At 47.5% G+C, this 17,828-nt stretch overlaps 2 protein-coding genes across 9 annotated transcripts; one reads left to right on the forward strand and one right to left on the reverse strand.

Moving 5' to 3' along the window:
* The first annotated feature begins 57 nt into the window (after positions 1-57).
* Positions 58-3,953, forward strand: AUNIP (aurora kinase A and ninein interacting protein). The gene is made up of 3 exons (XM_072885031.1): positions 58-324; positions 811-946; positions 2,787-3,953. Exons 1-3 carry the CDS (start codon positions 232-234, stop codon positions 3,740-3,742), a joined length of 1,185 nt encoding a protein of 394 aa, XP_072741132.1. The 5' UTR covers positions 58-231; the 3' UTR covers positions 3,743-3,953.
* MTFR1L (mitochondrial fission regulator 1 like) lies at positions 3,051-17,827 on the reverse strand. Of its 8 annotated transcripts, XM_072885038.1 has the most exons (10): positions 17,722-17,827; positions 17,380-17,505; positions 15,837-15,941; positions 14,997-15,106; positions 13,984-14,195; positions 10,688-11,000; positions 8,004-8,225; positions 5,549-6,557; positions 4,369-4,536; positions 3,056-3,186 (listed from the first exon to the last, which is right to left on the reverse strand). In XM_072885038.1, the coding sequence occupies exons 2-7, from the start codon at positions 17,392-17,394 to the stop codon at positions 8,042-8,044; spliced, it is 939 nt and encodes a 312-aa protein (XP_072741139.1). In that variant the 5' UTR covers positions 17,395-17,505; positions 17,722-17,827; the 3' UTR covers positions 3,056-3,186; positions 4,369-4,536; positions 5,549-6,557; positions 8,004-8,041. The 8 variants fall into 8 exon arrangements, with proteins under 8 accessions (XP_072741138.1, XP_072741135.1, XP_072741139.1 ...); XM_072885037.1 differs by lacking the exon at positions 17,380-17,505 and having other exon boundaries at positions 3,051-3,186; positions 8,022-8,225; positions 17,722-17,789; XM_072885034.1 differs by lacking the exon at positions 17,380-17,505 and having other exon boundaries at positions 3,052-3,186; positions 17,722-17,789.
* Between the last annotated feature and the right edge of the window lies 1 nt (position 17,828).

Below are 17,828 nucleotides of genomic sequence, written 5' to 3' on the forward strand. Positions count from 1 at the left end.
CCGCGAGCGCGCGCAGTGACCGTTGGCGACCGTTAGGCGGGGGCGGCGCGAGCGAGAGGCGGGTAGGAGCGCGGGGCCCGGCGGGAACAGAGAGCGGCGCCGAGCCCGGCGTCTGAGGCAGCGCCCCGGCGCCGCTCGGGCGGCGGTCCCTGCTCTTCCTCGGGGCCCGCGGAGGGGCCCTGCCCGGCTCCGCGCTCCGGGAGGCCGGACGGAGACCGCCGCGGGCCGGGGATGAAGCGCAGACGCAGGGGCGGCGCGGCCCAGCAGGCCGAAGCGTGCGATGTGTGGCTGGACACCGCCGAGCTGAAGCGGAGCGCGGCGCAGGTGGGGCTCGGCGCCGGGGGTCCCTGCATGGGGGGGCTGCTGCAGCCGCCCCCAGCGCTGCCAGCCGGGGTGCGCCCGGCTCCCCGTCCCGAGGGAGCGTGTGGCTCCCTGGGTGTGGGAGATACTGTGGTTGTGAGAGAAGATGCCGTGGTATGGCGAGTCAGGAGAGGCTGGCAGAGCAAGGTTGGACACAATGCAGAAGTATTTCAAGAGGTGCCAGAGGGATGGGATGGGGATAGCAAAGCTCGGACGATGCAGCAGGCAGGGACAGCCTGCAGCCTTGGTCCTGAGCATCCTGCTCTGGGTGACCCTGCTTGAGCAGGGGGTCGGACGTGGTGACCTCCGCGGGCCCCTTCCAACCTCAGCCGTTCTGTGGTGGTGTCCCACATTTAACAAAGGTGGGAACTATGCTACGGCACTGGAAGAAGGGTAGATTTGTTATTAATGGCATATATTCACTTACCACTTCTTTCTTTCCCTACCCAGTCTCTCATAGCTAAGCCAAAAGTATCTAGTCGAATTCTGGAAAGGAAGCACGCCTCAGTCGCTTTCACGCAGACAAAAGCCTCTCAGCCACGCACCAAGCAAACCACCATCTCTGCCTTCTTCAGCGCTCAGACAGGTAATGTGGACCAGCGTATGCCCCTGTAGGAAAGTAGCTTCAGGCTGTAATAAGAAACCTGTCTCGCTGTATTGCTTGGCAGCTTTACTAGGCAGAAAAGTGCATTTTCTAGTGAAGAAGGTAAAGGTTTGAACTCGCAGAAAGGATTTTATTGTGCTGGTTAATCTAAATGCAGGCACCTTTTACAGTGTTAGACTAAAGCGTAAATAACAGCAGTCACAGCCAAGTCTTCACTGGAGAGCAATCTGAACTCTAAATAACACACCAGGCTTTATTCCCTACAAAACTGGAGTTCTCAGTGGAATGCTGGGAAGCCTGGCTCAGGCTTCAACAAACCACCCAGGTGGCAAAACGTCCACCCAGGCTCAGGCTTCAAAATCCTGGCTCGGGTTTCAATACAAACCACCCAGGTGGCAAAACGTCCAGTTCTGGGTTGCCCGACGGTATCGCGCAAAGGACAATCCAGCCGGGAACGCCACTTCGGTCGGGGCAGGGTGTGCTCTGCGTAGGAGCACCAAGCCTGGCAGCATCCTGCGGGCAGCTCTCCCTGCCTGGGGAAGGGGCAGCATGTGGGGCGTTATGTGCCAGATTTATTCTATATGATAGCAGCCCTAAATTGTTGGTTAAACGCCCTTGGAAGAATGTTATTGCTGCAAGTGAAAATGAAAGTTGCTTGGTTCAAACAACTTCCCTGCAAGGGGAATCAGCGGGAGGTGTGCGAGGAAAGCTTTTTATGAAGGGTTGGACAAAACCTTTTCTAAAGAATGCGGTGTTTAATCCTAACTGAACCAATGAAGGAATCACAAGGGAACTGGCGTATTTAAGCTAATTAAGCCAGCTCACAACTTCTGTGCTTTTGAGGCTGCTTTTGTGCTCTGGAATATTAGAAACTGGGATTTGTCCATGGGTCTCAAATTAACAAATATGGAGAGAGATGAAACGGATGCGGAAACCAGCATGTCGGATTGTGTAGTCGTTTCATATTGTAAGTTGTGTAATGGCTAGTTCATCAACATTAAACTCGTTTAGCAATAAGCAGATGAGAGGAAGCATTATGTAAATTGTGCAGTTTAATCATTTGACAGCATTTTTGTGTTGTGACAGGGCCATTGATGGTTTTTGCTTTGGATTCGTTATTCCTGCTCCTTTTGAATGTGTTGTGTGCTTTCTCCTTTCTTTTGTTTGATTCCCTCGATGGATTGTGTTCACTCACTGTGTGTGTTTGGAGTCACTGAATGCTGCTGCTGCTCATCCAAAGGCCTGTGGGATTTAAGATGCTGGAGTATTTATTTGTATTTCTTTTTCTTTTAGCAAATCCTGAATTGAGGATGAGCTCGCTTGTATTGAGAAGTTGTATTAGATTTTATACTAAATGGTTTCAGAAGCAAATGTGGGATGTGATGCCTTCATCAGGCCATGAAGGCAAGCTGTAGAAGTTACACTGTGGAGTTTTGTGGGGCTGTTTTTTTGGTAATTCCTGAGCTGCTGCTTTTAAAGGGAATGTCATAGGTGACTGCCTGGAAAGCTGAGGGGAGGAAGGCAGAGAAGCCAAAGACTGGAGCAGCTGGAGATGCAGCTCTTGCATCTCACTTGAGGGAAGCGCACTTTTTTGAACTGTTCCAAGGTTTTCGGCTGCCAGTCCATCACCACCTCAGCAGCACAGACGCACATCGTTTTATGGGGCGGGGGCAGTGCTAGTCTGGTGTAGGACAGTCGTTACTCGAAGGAGCAGTAAAGCGGCAGTTCTGAGTCAAGCACCAAGGAATGGTGCTGTGGGTAGCGACTAACCCCGAGACGTGTGCGCCAGCTCTGGTTTTATCCAATTCCGTGTTGTTTTCAGATGAAAAAGACAAAGAAAACTCCAGGCCATCTCCTTTCATCCTCAATAAAGACCATAAAGGAAAAGATAGTTCTTTCCCTGCTTCCCTTGTGAAGATCTTGGCTTTGCCGCGGATGGAGGAAGCCCAGAAACAATCCTTCAGAGCCGAGGAGGAGACGGCGCAGGTTACACCTCAGCAGCGTGCACAGAAAGCACCGGCCTTGCCGACTCCTTTGCCAGACTCTTTGTTGTTACAAGCAGAGTCCCACAGCATGAGTGAAGCCTCTTGTGGGGCGGGAGAGGATTCCTGCTTCTTCAGCTTCACCCAGGATTCAGAGGGCAACCGGATCATCGCTCACAGAAATGAGTCCGATCTAATCGCTGGAGAAACGGTTTCTTCAAGCGGCAGCGTAACTTCAGACTGCGGGATAAACAAACAAGAGGGCCAGCTGCTCCCAGAGGAGGCGAAGACCGGACTTGATTTCCAACCAAGACTTGGTGCAAACCAGAATAAGAAACCACACCAATCGAGTCGTGTTAATTCTTTAAGTGATTTCACTGAGACTGACAATATAAATCCTACTCTAAGGAGAGACAGTACCTGGGCTGCTGGCTTTTATTCATCTCCACAAAGACCAGCTAGAGCACAGCCTCTGAGAGAGCGCAGCCAGAACGCTGGTGCTGCTTCAGCCGAGGAGGGATGGGGCAGCAAGATGGGACCGAGCAGTCCCTGCAGGCAGCTGTTCACCCAGGATTCCGAGGGGAACAGAGTAATCGCTCACCGCTGCCAGAACGTCCCATCTCCTCGCCAGGACAGGGGCAGCTCTCGCAGGCAGCTGCCTACCTCCCCGTACAAGGGCTGTCCCAGTGATGCTGCAAACAGGAGCTTGAGCAAACCGTGGGAGCAGCGGTTAGATGTGTGCTATGATTTACTGTTCACGCAGGATTCGGAAGGGAACAGAGTGATTAAACACTGATAAGTGACCTTGAATGGGTTGCCTAATAAGGACCTCTTGTGAAGCCTCAGGAAAGCATTTTTTTGTAAGAAAGCAGTCAGAATTAGGTATGTGTACCTGTTTTTTTTCTGTATGTGTGGTCTAGCCAGCATATGCAGTAGACCCATGTGACAGGCAGGACCTCTTTGTTCTCTGAAATTTTGCTTTAATAAAAATAAATTTTTTGAAGGGGTATGGTTATAATAGTTTGACTGTTTCAATCACGATTACAGCCCGTGCAGCTAAGGCCTGGCTTTAGTACTGCCTGGTTTTTATGTAGCATGCCACTGTTCAGCCTGAAAGCCCACTGCTAACATGTCTGCATTTCTTAGGATCCTGAAAGTCCAAATTTAAAGGTTTTCTAGGCTCAGCTCAGGAACCACACCATCTACTTGATGTGAGCTGCCTCGAGGAAGTACTAAGCTCAGCTACATTCTGCTTATTTCAGGACTGTGGTTATGCTAGCCCTGTACGTGACAGCTGGTGCGCGTGGCAATAAGAGGAGGTTCGTGTTTTTCAGCTTGTGCGCCTGTAACTGTGAAAGACGCACCTCTGCTAGCTGCAGGTGGGATCACAGCACTTAACTGCTGTTGCCAGACTTAACTTACCAGAGGTATAAAGTGAAGACGACTGTGACAAAGAGGAGGAATTGTTAACAGTGCATCTGTTCTGGGTAAGGCTGAACTGTAATCCTAACGTTGGACTCGTAGCTCTTTCACAGGCGGGGATGCACCTAGATGGGCCCGCAGCCACAGGTGGGTGCCATGAGTCTGGCCCTGGTGAGGTGAAAAGCAGAGCAGTGAGCGCTCCAGGCTGGAGGAAGAACTGGTCAGTATTGGTTTAACTGCGTGTGGCAGCTGCCACGTCTCACTAACAGCAGTGGTACTTGCATGGCTTGTTCAACATAATCCCCTGCTTTTGGATATGTAGTGTTTTGGACGGGCGTGCTTTAGATTTTAGCTGTCTTGAAGCGCAGGGATCAGCTGCTCAAAAACCCCAGGGGTCACGAGCAGCAGACAGCAGAGTCCATCTGTGACAGTGATCACGCTCCAGAACACCAGCCTGCTTTGTCAGCAACAACTGCCCATTTTTTTATTTTATTTATTTATTTTTTAAATGTTGAGTATGTCTTTAACACTGTACATGTTGCCATTTACACTATTTTAACTTTCCCATTGGGCCAGAATTTTGGTACAATAGACCAAACTAGAGTTATGTTGTAGTCCAGAATTTAACTCCTCTGATGATACACTTTTCTATCCAGCCTGCACATGGAGCACGTCTCCAGAACAGGGACTCTTGGTTACAGGTCCCTCTTCTCTGTAAGCAGGTGTATTCCTGCCAAATCGTTATGCAGAGGAGCCTTATTGGGACAGAGAGACAACGATCGTATCGTCCAGTGGCTCTCGGTGCACATCTGAGAGGGAAGAGCTGTGGCAACTCCCTATAAAACTGATTAAGTTGTAAATACTATTTCTGCTCTTGCTGACTGGGTGGCCAGAGGCAATACGAGCCTTTTCTCTCACTTTTAAGGTGGGGATGATGGTTTAATTTTTCAAGGGCTGAGGGCCTGGTGGATGAAGAAAATCCTTGGCATCTGACTACGTTCATGGGCAGCACCACCAGCCAACACTTCAGCGGCAGCAGCTGAAATTCCACACCCACCCCCCACCCTCCCCAAGACACAAGCACCACTGCTGACATGTTTGGACATATGCGCATTAATAGTATCAAGGACAACCCGTGTCTTATTAAGGCTCCATTTTATATAAAGGAAAAAAATCATACTTTAAATACAGCCATGAGGAACATTGCAGAGAACGTGTAGCTGAAGGAAACCTCTTCAGTTAGTGAGAACTGTAGCCACAGACAATGCCAAGTTCCTTCTTCCCTCTTCTCAGATGACAGCTCTTGTGGTGGGTGCTCGGTTCTTAGCATTGGTGGTTCAATAAATAGACCTTTTGAATGCTAAATAAAATACATTATCTGAATACAAGGACTATTAATGAAACATTAAATTACTGGCAAGAAATTAAGGCCATTCTGTCATGCAACTGTGAGGATAATTTGTGAGTTAAGAAATGCCCAGGGCACACTACAACCAGCCAGCATCCCTTAGATGTGACTGAGTGGTTTGATCGCTGACTGCAGTTTCATCCTGCCATCGGGTCAGAGTTACTGCGAAGCCGCCTTTTACCACCGTGATTCAACAACCTCCTCAACACTGAAGACCTGGAAGCATTAATTAGCTTATTCTCAGTAGCTCTGTACCGTACTCGGAACAGAGAGAGGCCTGGATGTTTGACATCCGTTTATACTGGAAATGGTAACTAGTTATATTGTAGCAAGGTCGTTATCAGTTGACGCTTAATTTGAACCTAAGGAAAATTGTAGGTAGAAAGAACGTCATCCAGCAGCACTCATTGCACTCTTTAGAAGAACCTTATCAATAATCAACATCAAAATACAGGTGGAAAAGAATTTCCATCTTCTTAAAAAGTTTTTTCTTAAATATAACAATACATGGAAAACACATCAAATCCGTAGGGTCTTTCCTAAGTAAGTGTCCAGTGCAGAAACCATTTCTAATTAATAAAAGAGGCAAAAGGCTCAATCCTTAGGAAGGCAGCTACTGTGGAGAACATTCTGGGAGCATAACACTTTTGCTTACAGAGTTTCATGACAGTAACATCATTTCTCCTTCAGAGCCAGATCTTCATCCTTTAGGGCAAATTTTCTTCTCAGAACTTCTGCTATAAGAATGGCAGGGTCTTCCTCCTTCATTGAAGTTCGGGTTCTACATGGAAGACAAAAACACAGTGTGTTAGTAAAGAGAAGTGCCAAAATTGATGGTTGACAGCTCTGGTTAGAGTCTTTTTAAGTATTTTTCTGCAGCCTTTATCATCAGCTTTTGTCGCAAGTGGAGGAGGTGCAAGAACAACACCAGAAACCAACAAAAAGTAGTTAAAAATTCAGACCTCTCATGTTGGCTTAGAAAACCTGGAGCTCATTTTGTGGATCAAGGGGTATCCTGAAAATCTCAGCATCAAAGCTCTTTATAATTTTTATTCAACTGTGTTAATAACAAGTAAGTAAAATAACACTTCATTAATTATTTACAGCCTACATCCCCTTAATATAAATCTACAAGTGGTGTTTGAGTTGAAGTCCCAGAAGTATTTTTTTCATGAATTTTCCTCTACAATGGATGTATGCTTTCATATTTAAATAAGGGTAATTACCAGTATTTTAAAGGAGGGCTGGTATAGATTTCCCTCCACTTAGCTACTGCACATGAGTTTTCCTGTAGCATTCCGTTATCAAAGCATCCTGCCTCATTCAACAAGTTCAGACAAGCAGTTCATGTCAGAAGTGTCAGTGAGCTTATTTTACAGGAAGCCAAAACCCAGCTCTTTTTCCTCAGGTATCATGAATTGCTCATTAAGGTTTTGTTTAGAACCTGTAATAATAATTTCAGAGTTTAACTCCCCCCCCCAGTAGCTGAAGTCCTCCCTTGGTCTGAAAACATTGTGGGTGTTTTAAACATTCCTAAAAGAAAAAAATCCCCCCAGAGTATTTCCATATGTGTTTGGGAGGGGCTTGTTCTCACATTAACAGTGAAGGCTTTTAGGAAGCTGTGCAAGATGCCATTGAGCTGCTCACGGGTAACCCTTAGCGCTGTCAGATTTGTCTGATGCAAGTTCTTAATTTACAGTTGCATAAATGCATCACTATTTACAAGATGATTCTGTAGCCAAAAGCATGCCTTCGATTTCACCCAGACAGAACTGTTCCTTCTGAAAAGGGTGCAGAGAAAGACCAGAGTACAGGGTCTGGAGCCCTCCCCAAGCCCTTCCTTCCACACGGGCAAACCTGAGAATTCGGAGGTACCCAAGTGTCCGTCAGCTGCCTCAGAAGAGGGACAGGGGAAACCGAAGCAGCCAGCGGAGGAGGCGACACTGGCAGCAGTGAGGAGAGGCGGCACTGACACAGCCTCCAGCTGTGCCCATCACAAAGAAAAGCTCTCCCAGGATGAGTGAAGAGACAGATAACCCACACCGGGCTGAGAAGAGGCACACCTCCTACCAAAGGGTACAATGTCCTGCAGCGAGGCACAATCAGCGGCAGACCACGGAGCACCAGCGTTCAACTTCAGCGTCTCAGCCCTTTACAGCCACTCGAAGGGCCAAGGAAATAATCATGGAAAAATTATGTTGTGCAGTCCCGTAACAGTGGTACTTACAAGTGAAGGTGTACTCACAGTCCAAGCAGCTCCTCATGCTACCTGTCTTTAACCCTCACTGAGCGCACGGCCCAGCAGGCACACCACTCAGCCACTCCCCTCGCAGAGGGCATCACAGACACTTTAACAGGCTCTATTTCACATTTGTTGAAACATGCACATTTCTGCAAGCGTTTCTCACTCATTCCTGAAGCTTCCAAGGTTGCGTTTAAGCACCAAGTCCTAAATAGGAGCATCAGAGAAGCATCTATGTAGTTATCTCATTAAGCATCATTTGGTACCTTCATCCACTTAAAGAGTACATGATCCTTTGGAGTGTTACAAGTGCTGCCGACCTACACGGGCACAACTGCTCTGCGTAACCTGATGGCACATCTGCGAGGTGAGCACAGCTGTAGAAGCATGGGGCTGCTCACACAACTGCATCGACACTAACGGATTGTGTCTAGGAATTAAAGCTCATCAAGCAATGAAGATCAGTCATTTATTTAATGTAATTTTTCAACTACCTGGGATTCTTCAAACAGCTTTAATTAAGCTGTAATAACCGTATCCTAAAACATCACTGTTGCATGTAGGAGGCAAGTTAGAGGCTGAGATAGAGAAACAGATGAGAGGAAAATGGTTCAGCTCCAGCAAGGAACAGTCTCAGGCTTTTCTATTCAAGTGTTCCTAGCCTTGAGGCAAGCAGCAGCAGGAGCAAGTGCGACCCAGCTCCCGGCAAATCAGTCAAGCCATCGCAAGGGCAGAAAGGGGTCCCAGTGATTCAGTTCCTTTGCCCGTTGTTCCCCAGCGAGGAGGGATTTGGCAGCTATCCCCTTCCCCCCAAGTATTCTACCTTACAAAATCCTTGCTCTCCCCCATCTCCTGTAATGTTAGAAAGAATCAACACTGTTGGTAAATCCTTTGTGCACAAACCATCCCTCCCTCCCACTCATTCACACAACTTCTCGCCCAGGGTAACAGCAAGATCAAACACCTTCATCCGTCAGTAGCTGTTCTCATACATTCTGTCGAGGAAATTAAAATTGTGACCCATTATATTGCAATGTTCCCTGTCACCTCCACAGTGCTTTTCCCCCCCAGGCAGCACCTGACTCCTCATCATTCAGCCAGTGCTGGCAGGAGCCTCGCTGGCACATCCAGGCGTGGATAAGAAATGCCTCGGATTTCCCTACCATAATCTGCATTTTTTTCCCTGAATAATGCACATATCCCTATCTTCATCTGGCACAGATGGTGGCACTGTTCTTACCCTGAAAAGTCTGCTTCCATAGAAGGCTGACATACCAGTCCACACTAATTAGAAGATTGAGAATTACATTGTTAGATGTGAATGCTTAGTCCCAGAGGTACACACGTTTCTGATAAAGTTAAAACATTACATGTCACAACATGAAGCATCTGCAAGCTTTTCTGGATTTACTAGAGCCAGTAGGTGACCATTAGAATGGCACAGTTATAGTTACCTAAAGCCTAACCCAAACCTCTGCTGAGCCAATGGGGCCGAGTCGCACACAACAGCAGGTATTTTTCTTGAGAATTCTCTCTCCCTTTGACTAATAATTCAGAATTATTTTTGGATGCCCAAAGCACTGCTTTGCAACAGACAGGAAGAAAGAAGAGGAGCAATTTGTCTGTGGTCCACGGATCCTACTCACCCCCAAGAAAGATTACAGGCATTTCTATAAAGCAAGTGAGCGTTTAAGCTTTGAGTAATATTTAACACTTAGGAAAAGAAGAGCAAAAGGGTATGCTGTGTGAATTATGGATGCGTAATACCGTACTGGCATTCTGGATACAAGCTGAACATATTTCTCTCATTTGACTATATAATTTTTTCAGCGCTGAGAATTCAATTTCTTTTAAACTGAATTAGGCATAGAAATTGCGAACAGCCATCACACAACATGTTATTTTTGGCCAGGAATCTTACTCACACAACTTAATGGCTGGATAGATCTTCGGGCTGAAAAATGTGGAAACTGAACTTTATCACTGTGATTTCACATGTAAAACGAAGGCAGTACAGCTAATGTTAAAGCAGCTACTTTATCAGCTGGGCAGAATCCTGTCTCAGCCATGCAGCAGCTGGCACGTCAGCAGCTCGAGGCGTTCTCATGATCAGTGTGTAAACTCATCATGAGACAAGTGAAAACTCACTCTGCCCACACTCAGAGCTGGGCCAGGTGCAAAAGCTGAGAAGCTGAAAAGCTCCGCGTGTTAATTCCTGCATGTGCCACGCTGAAAAAGCTGCTGAGCTTCCCAACCGCTTGGGTCTGCAAGATGGTCTAAGCACCAGCACCTGGAACCACTGCAAGCGGAGAGCGCAGTGTGACCCTCACTCTGACAGTTGCCAATACATACAGTTCTGGTTTTCATCTGGGCAAACGCAAGCTTTTTTTCAGGTGAACAAGTTGAAGCAGCCAAACCTTGTGCTAATCGGTTTAAGTTCCCCTCCACTGCTTTCTATCCAGGCAGGCAAGCCATCATTAACCCCCTCCGCGAAACGTTAAGTGTTAGCAAAATTCTGCTATAAACAGCTATTTCCCCCCTGTGAATCATGAATACAAAGCAGCACCAACAGGCAGTGAATGCAATGTCCAGTATCTACAATGACTTGACAGACAAAAAAAAAAAAAAAAAAAGTAAAATAAAAGGAAGAGAGTTCAGGAAGCACTTACAAGTCTTTGCTCTGCTTCATCCTATGAATGTCTTTAAGAATGCCCATCATATCTGCAAAACTGCTGGCCTTTGAAAGAGACACAGAATCTTCCTCGTCAGGATCCTTTGGTTCTGGTTTACAACACTCGGAGGTTGCAGAACAAAGCATGGAGACTGATGGGAGCTCGGGGCTTTCGAGTTCTGCCTCCTCCTCTGTGATATCGCTTATGACAAAGGAAGTTGTAGACTGGAAAGAGGGTCCAAAACAAGGTAAAGGGGAAGATGCATTTGAACTTCCTGGAGATAATAAATCTGGTGTTAATGAAGCAGAAGCTGAAAAAGAAAACAATATAGGTGAATAGATAAACTAATACCAAACCATGTAGGTAATTTTTCCCCTCAAAACAACACAATATAAATCAAGAGGCATCATCAGCCAGCCTCCCCCAGGCTATGAGAAATCAAATTCACCACGTTCTCTGTTACCCTCCATGTCCACTCTGCTTCCTGTGACACCATGTCGCAACACAAGAACCTTCTCCAGTACCTTTTATCCCACCAACCCCCCTATGTATCCCTATTCCTATCGTGCCCATCACCATATCAGCCCTCCAGTTCAAACACTGTGCCTCGTCCCTGCAGAGCTCAGGTAGTGTTTACTTTTTCCATTTTTACAGATAAGAAATGGAGGAACAGAGATTTAGCTGCTGCTCAGGGTCACAGAGGGAGCCCGTGTGAGCATGTAGGTCTTAATTGTCTTAACTTTTCTCCTCCTTTTCTTCATCGCTTGCCTTTCTTTTCCTTTCAGGCTCCTTCCCCCGTAACCATTATGCCTGCTGAGAATGCAGAGCTGGTTCAGGAGCTCCGGCATTTTACACTAGACGGTCACAGCAATTCACTCTGTGACTGCAGGCATTTCGACCTGTTTTGCTTTCCATCACCACCTGTAAAATGAGAATAGCATCCACCTATTCCACAGGGAAGATGGGATTTATTTGTTCACGCTTTAAAATGCAGTGAGGATAAGAACAGCTATATCGATTCCAAGCGTTATTAAGTGAAAATGAGTTAGATATTTCCAGTGTAAAACACTAAGGGAAAACAACCAAAAACCCAGCAAAATGCTCAGTGCACATCTCCTTGGAAGAACCTTCCTGTATTGAAAACAAACTGTACCTTAAAGCACTAATGCCCTTGGCCTCAGGAGTAAACTTGTAGATAGTTATCAATTTCCAATTAAGGGATTTCTTGAAGTATATAATAAAGCAGATTGCACCATATTTCTTTTTTGACATCAGTCTTTCCAAAATAAGCCTGCTAAATAGTTATCTCCATCAGATTACCGAGCTACAGCTAGGCCCTAAATCACAGCTCCCCATTAGTGACTTAGAGGACGCGAAGTCAATACGAACTGTTCTCAAATGCCAGCTGATAACAACCAGGTGCACTGCTGAGTAGAGAGGGAGAGAAAAAGGTATTAAATGATTAAATCGCTTTTCTCCCATCTGGATCTCTAATTTTCCTCGTTATTACTCTCCTTGAATTAAAAGGGACTTTTCTAGCACACAGCTTGCGCAACAGTAGAGCGGAGAGAGAACTTGGAAGGAAAAAGTCACAAAATTTCCCCTGTTCTTTATTTCAATTCAGTTGTTCCTCTGATCTTGCAGAAAGAAGAAAGAGGACACACGCAGCCTCTCTGAAGGGGACATCTGCAATGCCTTGTTTTACGCTTATTCCCTGCAGAGTTGAGGGTAATGTGGCTCCCTCACCCCCAGAGCGGCTTCATTTTACCATGCTGCTGTAAGAGTCGAGGCATGCGGCATACAGGATCCTGTGTACTGTGAGAGGACCAAAGACTGCAAGAAACACCAGCACGTGCATTATCTCACTACAGCCCTTTACCATGGAAGTGAAGAAATCTCTCGTCTAAATACAGCTTCACATGCTAAAAACTTCATCTATATTCTCATGTGGTGGCATATATATTTACACTATTGATATCAAATAGATTCTTAGAGTCCACTGACCATCACACAGAACTGAAAAAGAACCCCAAATCTCTCATGTAGAAACCAGCATTTCAACTAAATCAAACACCACAACTCTGTTTCATGTTCAAATGACTTGTGGATAGCTGGACTAAATATAAGCAGTCATTAAAGCTGCAAGTCCTTTGGGACTACAATAATCAGACAACCACGTCGTCTTTCGCAGATCATGAGAGATTTGGTCTCGTGCGCACACTGTGCAGTGCAGTGCAAAGTAGCAATCTGGGAATTAAAAAAAATATTTGCTTTCAGATGTAGGATAAGGAAGGTTTCATCAGCCACTATTACCCATCATCAACAGGAATTAACCCGCCTGATACCATTTCAACTGTGGCACAATCCTGTTTTGTTTTGGTTTTTTAAAGTAATGGGAAGAATTATAGCTCCTTCTTTTCCTCTGGAAAGCAGCCATGATACAGCTGTCATCTTGGTTATTGGCAAAAATATTCTGCGTACAAGAAACTCAGCTTTTAAGAAAAACTGTCTTCAAGAAGGACTAAAATTCCTTTAGTTTGCAAAACTGTTCATTGTTTTTGAGTTGGGAGACCAACAACTCTGCCTTCTGAACACTCCATAAATAGATACCAAGGTATTTCCCTCTTACTAGTTTCCACACTCTACACCAGCTGCTGGTGCAGCGCGCCCTGTAGAACCACTGGATCTACAAATCCAAATACCTTTGTATCTTCAGAGCTGAGTATACAGGAAAAGCCATGAAAGGAAGAGAAGTCTTTCCTCATGGTTCAGTTTTGTGGCTAAAACATGGCTTTTAGTTGCATACAAATTTACTAAAAGAAAGAAATAAATCAGTTGAGCTAGGCTTTTCCCCAAATACCTTATTTGCTACAGAAATGGCACTGTCATTTTCACAGAAGAAACAAACACTAATGTCTCATTCCTACCCAAATCAAGATGTAACCCTCTCACTCATGGCTGACTCGGAGCAGGAATGGCAAGAATTACACCAAATGTTTTAATGAAACCAGGTGCCTGAGAGGAGAGTCGGCCTCCAGATCAAACACAGCAAATGCAGTCACAAAGCAGCACTTGGTATTTCTTAAAAAGAAACAGGACTCCTCCAACGAAACAGATGCAAACATCTAAACACAGAACCAGCACTGAGCTGACACCCAAGACGGCATCCCACCAACGGGAGCCACAGCTCTGCGGGAAAAACAACATGCAAGTCTGCTCTGTATGGAGGAATTAACATGGTTCACTATGTCAGCCCTTCTCGTTCAACAAAAAAAAGCTCATTACGTTCCTACCTGACTCTGCAGCGACTATTTTAGCTATCTGACTCCGAAGGTGACTCAGCTCATCCTGGAGCTCTGTTGTTCGGCTCAGTGCTGGTAAACCAGGTTTCTTCAAGGCGAGCAGCTTCTCCTCCTGCTTCCTCAGATTGGGGACTGAAGCATTTCGCTGTATAACAGTGAAGGGACTCGGCTTCCACTTGTGCTTCAGCGGGCGAGTGTCACTTCTACAGGACAAAAACCTCTTGGTCAGTTACAAGGTCCAGGCCCCTCCGTGACAACACCACTCGGCAACGCTCTGCCTCCACCTCAGGACAGCAGAAGACTTCAACACAATGAATTAAGCCTCTGCGCCACTATGCTATATATGTACCACCATATAGATGCGCTGTGCCGCTGTATGTGCTCTCTCTGCACTACAAGGAACAGAAAGCCTGTCACAGAAATCATGACCCAACGGCACAAGATGTGGTGAGAGGACGCAGGGACAAAAGTCTGGGCGTGCTGACATGGTTTCAAGTCATTTCTCTCCTGGTAACTGCGTCTCCATGCCGGGCAGCACGCTGGGTGCGCATGGGAGATGCCTCTTACCCATTAACTTTTGCCTCTGATTTCAAAGTCCATTTTATCTTTCACAAGATACCTATTACTATTGCCCTGCTTTAAGGACAAAAGTTCAAACAACCAGAACCAAATGGCTGGGGGCAGAACATTTCAATCCCAGGAGAACTCAACTTGTCAACTTTCTAACCAGAAAATACCATGGATCAGAGGGGTTACTCTGCACAGATCTTTCAGTGAGCAAAATATGGCACGGGCTCTTAGCGCTTCCTGCAGGAATTCCTCCCAGGGTCCTTTGTCCAATTTTTTTTCTTTCTGTCTCTTGGGAAAAACGTCTTTCAACAGGTACCACATCAGACCTTGAGAGGACTGGAAGTTGTGAGCATTTGATCAATGTCTGGCCTATGCTTTGCGAAATAAACCAGCGTATAAAAATAAGGATCAGCAGACACAAAGAGGAAACCAACCTGACTCTGGCATATGTTTCTTCATCATCTGCTGCTATCCACACAATGTCTGCCAAGGTGGGGACTGGAGGGACATCATTTAAATAGAGCTCCGAAACATTTGGTAGAACCTAAAAAGAAGAAAGTTACATTAAGGAGACGGCGGTCCTGTCTCCTGAAGCCGCCCCAGATGTGCTGTACTGCCTGCCGCAGCCTTTCTCCTCTGCACCACGTCGGCAGCTGCATCTGTCAGGTGTGCGACAGCAACACCATTTGGCTTACGGAAACGCAGCGCTTCCTTGTGTCGGCTTCTGCACGTGTTCTTGGGGGTGTTGGTGTGTCACTGTGCTCTGTGAGACTGAACAGCAAGGCAGCGAGGGGATACTTGATACAGCTTAGCGTGCTGCCAAGGCCACGTGCAACACTTTGCCACTACAAATCCCAGTGCTGTCCTTGAGCTTACAGTGACGTAAGTGTTTCCATAAACCTTGTTTTACTGTTTAGGAAACACAGGCCCAGAGGGCATGTGGCTTGCTGGAGGTCACACAACAAAGCACTGGTTCAGCAACTCCGTGTTTCCGTCTCCTCTAGCTTGCTAACCCAGCCCACAGACACTATCTGAGGAGGTATCTTTTTCAAGGTGCCAACGATCACTTTACGAGAACAGAATTTAAAAAAAAAAAAAAAAAAAGGAAATTAAAAAAAGATCTTAAAATTAACTATACTGCTACACGAGTTTTGTGAATACAACTCTGCAGACATGTGCGGTTGACAGAACAGCAGCCCATGGCAGTGCCTTGTCTTGCTCAAGAGCGGCAGCTTCCTATACGCGATCACCAAATCCCTTACGAGTCCGCTTACCTCAAAGCTTGCTCTGGGACAGGGTTTTAAAGGGAGGTTTGACCCGATCCTCCTGACAACGCTGCGTGCTGAGCCATGGGGTTTGTTCTGCCAGATGGGGATCGTCTACAAGAATCCATGTGATATAATTAATATCTCAAGTCAGCTGCCCTTCTTATAATTTATTAAATTGGAAATTGTCCTATACAATCTACTCAAGAGCTCTGATCTCTTTTTATTTATTGAGTGATACTTTTAATTGGGAACCTGCTAATAACTAAGGTCTTCATTCCATAAAACTGTGTTTCAGCTGAACATACATGAAAGTCAGCCAGTTACAAAGGGGCGTTTTAAACATGGGTGTAGTATTTTCAGGACTGAAAACTAGAAGCACCCAGTAGCAGACACTGAGCTCCAAATGAAAACACGCCAAAAGGGGGAAAACAGTGTCGCGCGAGGGGCCCAGCAGAAGAATTAAATCAGAAGAAAGTCGCATTTAAAGGAACACTCTTGCTTCCACATGATCTTTAACACAAGCAGCACTGATAAGGCCGTGAACATCTCTTGGATGACGGCAAAGTGACAAGTGTGTTCAATGCCTATCCCGGCTGAGGGCTGATGAGAACACCCTTGGAGGGTGTTTTCAGAAACAGCAAACGTTTTAGTGATCTCTGGGTACTTCTGAAAGGGGTTCAAAAGGTGAAGTGCTCTGTCCTTTGACCGTCTTCCCCTCTGCCAGTTTTACAGCTGTCACAGGCTCTCGTGACAGGAGGCAGGACAAGACTCTGGACAGCAAATACCACAATGACAAACCGGAATCCAAACAAGTTATTTCACTCAGTCCACCAACAGATCCATTCATTTATTTATTGCTGGGGCTTGTCACGCACACGATGCCTGAACGCTGGGCTTACGCAGTTAAATTTACAATTCTTGATGTGCATTTTAAATTGAATCTCTGAGCTGGGAGTGCACTGACTAGTGAAGCTGGGGAAGGGTCTGGAGCACAAGGCTGATGGGGAGCGGCTGAGGGACCTGGGGTTGTTCAGCCTGGAGAAAAGGAGGCTGAGGGGAGACCTCATCGCGCTCTACAACTGCCTGAAAGGAGGCTGGAGAGAGGTGGGGTCGGTCTCTTCTCCCAGGTAACAAGCGATAGGACGAGAAGAAATGGCCTCCAGTTGCGCCAGGGGAGGTTCAGACTGGATATGAGGAAATTTTACTTCACCAAAAGGGTTGTCCAGCACTGGCACAGGCTGCCCAGGGCAGTGGTGGAGTCGCCATCCCTGGAGGTATTTAAAAGCCGTTTGGATGAGGTGCTCAGGGACATGGTGTGGTGGTGGGCTTGGCAGTGTCAGGTTTACGGTTGGACTCGATGATCTTAAAGGTCTTTTCCAACCTATACGGTTCTGTGATTCTGTGACTGCTGTGACGGCCCTCTGGCTACCGGCCACGGGAGAGCCGGGGCGGAAGACGCCCCGGGGGGCGGGCGGAAGGGGCCCGGGGGGGGAAGGGGCCCAGGGTGCCCGCCGGCTGAGCAGCCGTTTCGGGCGGCGCTTGCACTTACGGAGTCCGCTGCCATCTCTGGCTCTGGCGGTGGCCGCCGGGGCGGGCTCAACGCTGGGTGCTGCGGCTCCCGCGGGCGCGGACCGGGCTCATCTTACCCCGCTCCCCGCCGCGCCGGCGCTTCTCACTGGAAGACAGCAGTGACTCGCTGCGGGCAGCGCCCGCTGCCTGCGCCGGGGCCGCCCGCGGGGCCGCCCGCGGAGCCGGCCCACACGGAGCACCCCCCGGGGCCGAGCCGAGCCCCCTCCCTCCCCCGCGGCGAGCCCCCATCCCTCGGCCGGTGCCGGGGGCACGGCCCGCCCCGCTCCCTCCCGCTGCCACCGCCCCGGGGCCCCGCCGGTACCTGAGGGGCAGCAGCGCAGCGCGGCCCCGCTCCCGGCCCCTCCGCCGCCATCACCCGGAAGCAGAACCCGCCCACCGCGCTTCCGGCGCCACCCGCGCATGCGCCGG

The sequence above is a fragment of the Ciconia boyciana genome, chromosome 21 (genome assembly GCF_034638445.1).
Source record: "Ciconia boyciana chromosome 21, ASM3463844v1, whole genome shotgun sequence".
NCBI lineage: Eukaryota > Metazoa > Chordata > Aves > Ciconiiformes > Ciconiidae > Ciconia > Ciconia boyciana.

Coding starts and splice junctions, on each gene's coding strand:
- MTFR1L (XM_072885037.1), bottom strand. CDS start 17,772: ATGGCGGCGGAGGGGCCGGGAGCGGGGCCGCGCTGCGCTGCTGCCCCT. Junction 15,942..17,721: donor GCTGCGCTGCTGCCCCTCAG/GTACCGGCGGGG, acceptor GGATTCTTGTAG/ACGATCCCCATCTGGCAGAA. Junction 14,196..14,996: donor GAAACATATGCCAGAGTCAG/GTTGGTTTCCTC, acceptor TTTGTCCTGTAG/AAGTGACACTCGCCCGCTGA.
- AUNIP (XM_072885031.1), top strand. CDS start 232: ATGAAGCGCAGACGCAGGGGCGGCGCGGCCCAGCAGGCCGAAGCGTGC. Junction 325..810: donor TGAAGCGGAGCGCGGCGCAG/GTGGGGCTCGGC, acceptor TTCCCTACCCAG/TCTCTCATAGCTAAGCCAAA. Junction 947..2,786: donor CTTCTTCAGCGCTCAGACAG/GTAATGTGGACC, acceptor TGTTGTTTTCAG/ATGAAAAAGACAAAGAAAAC.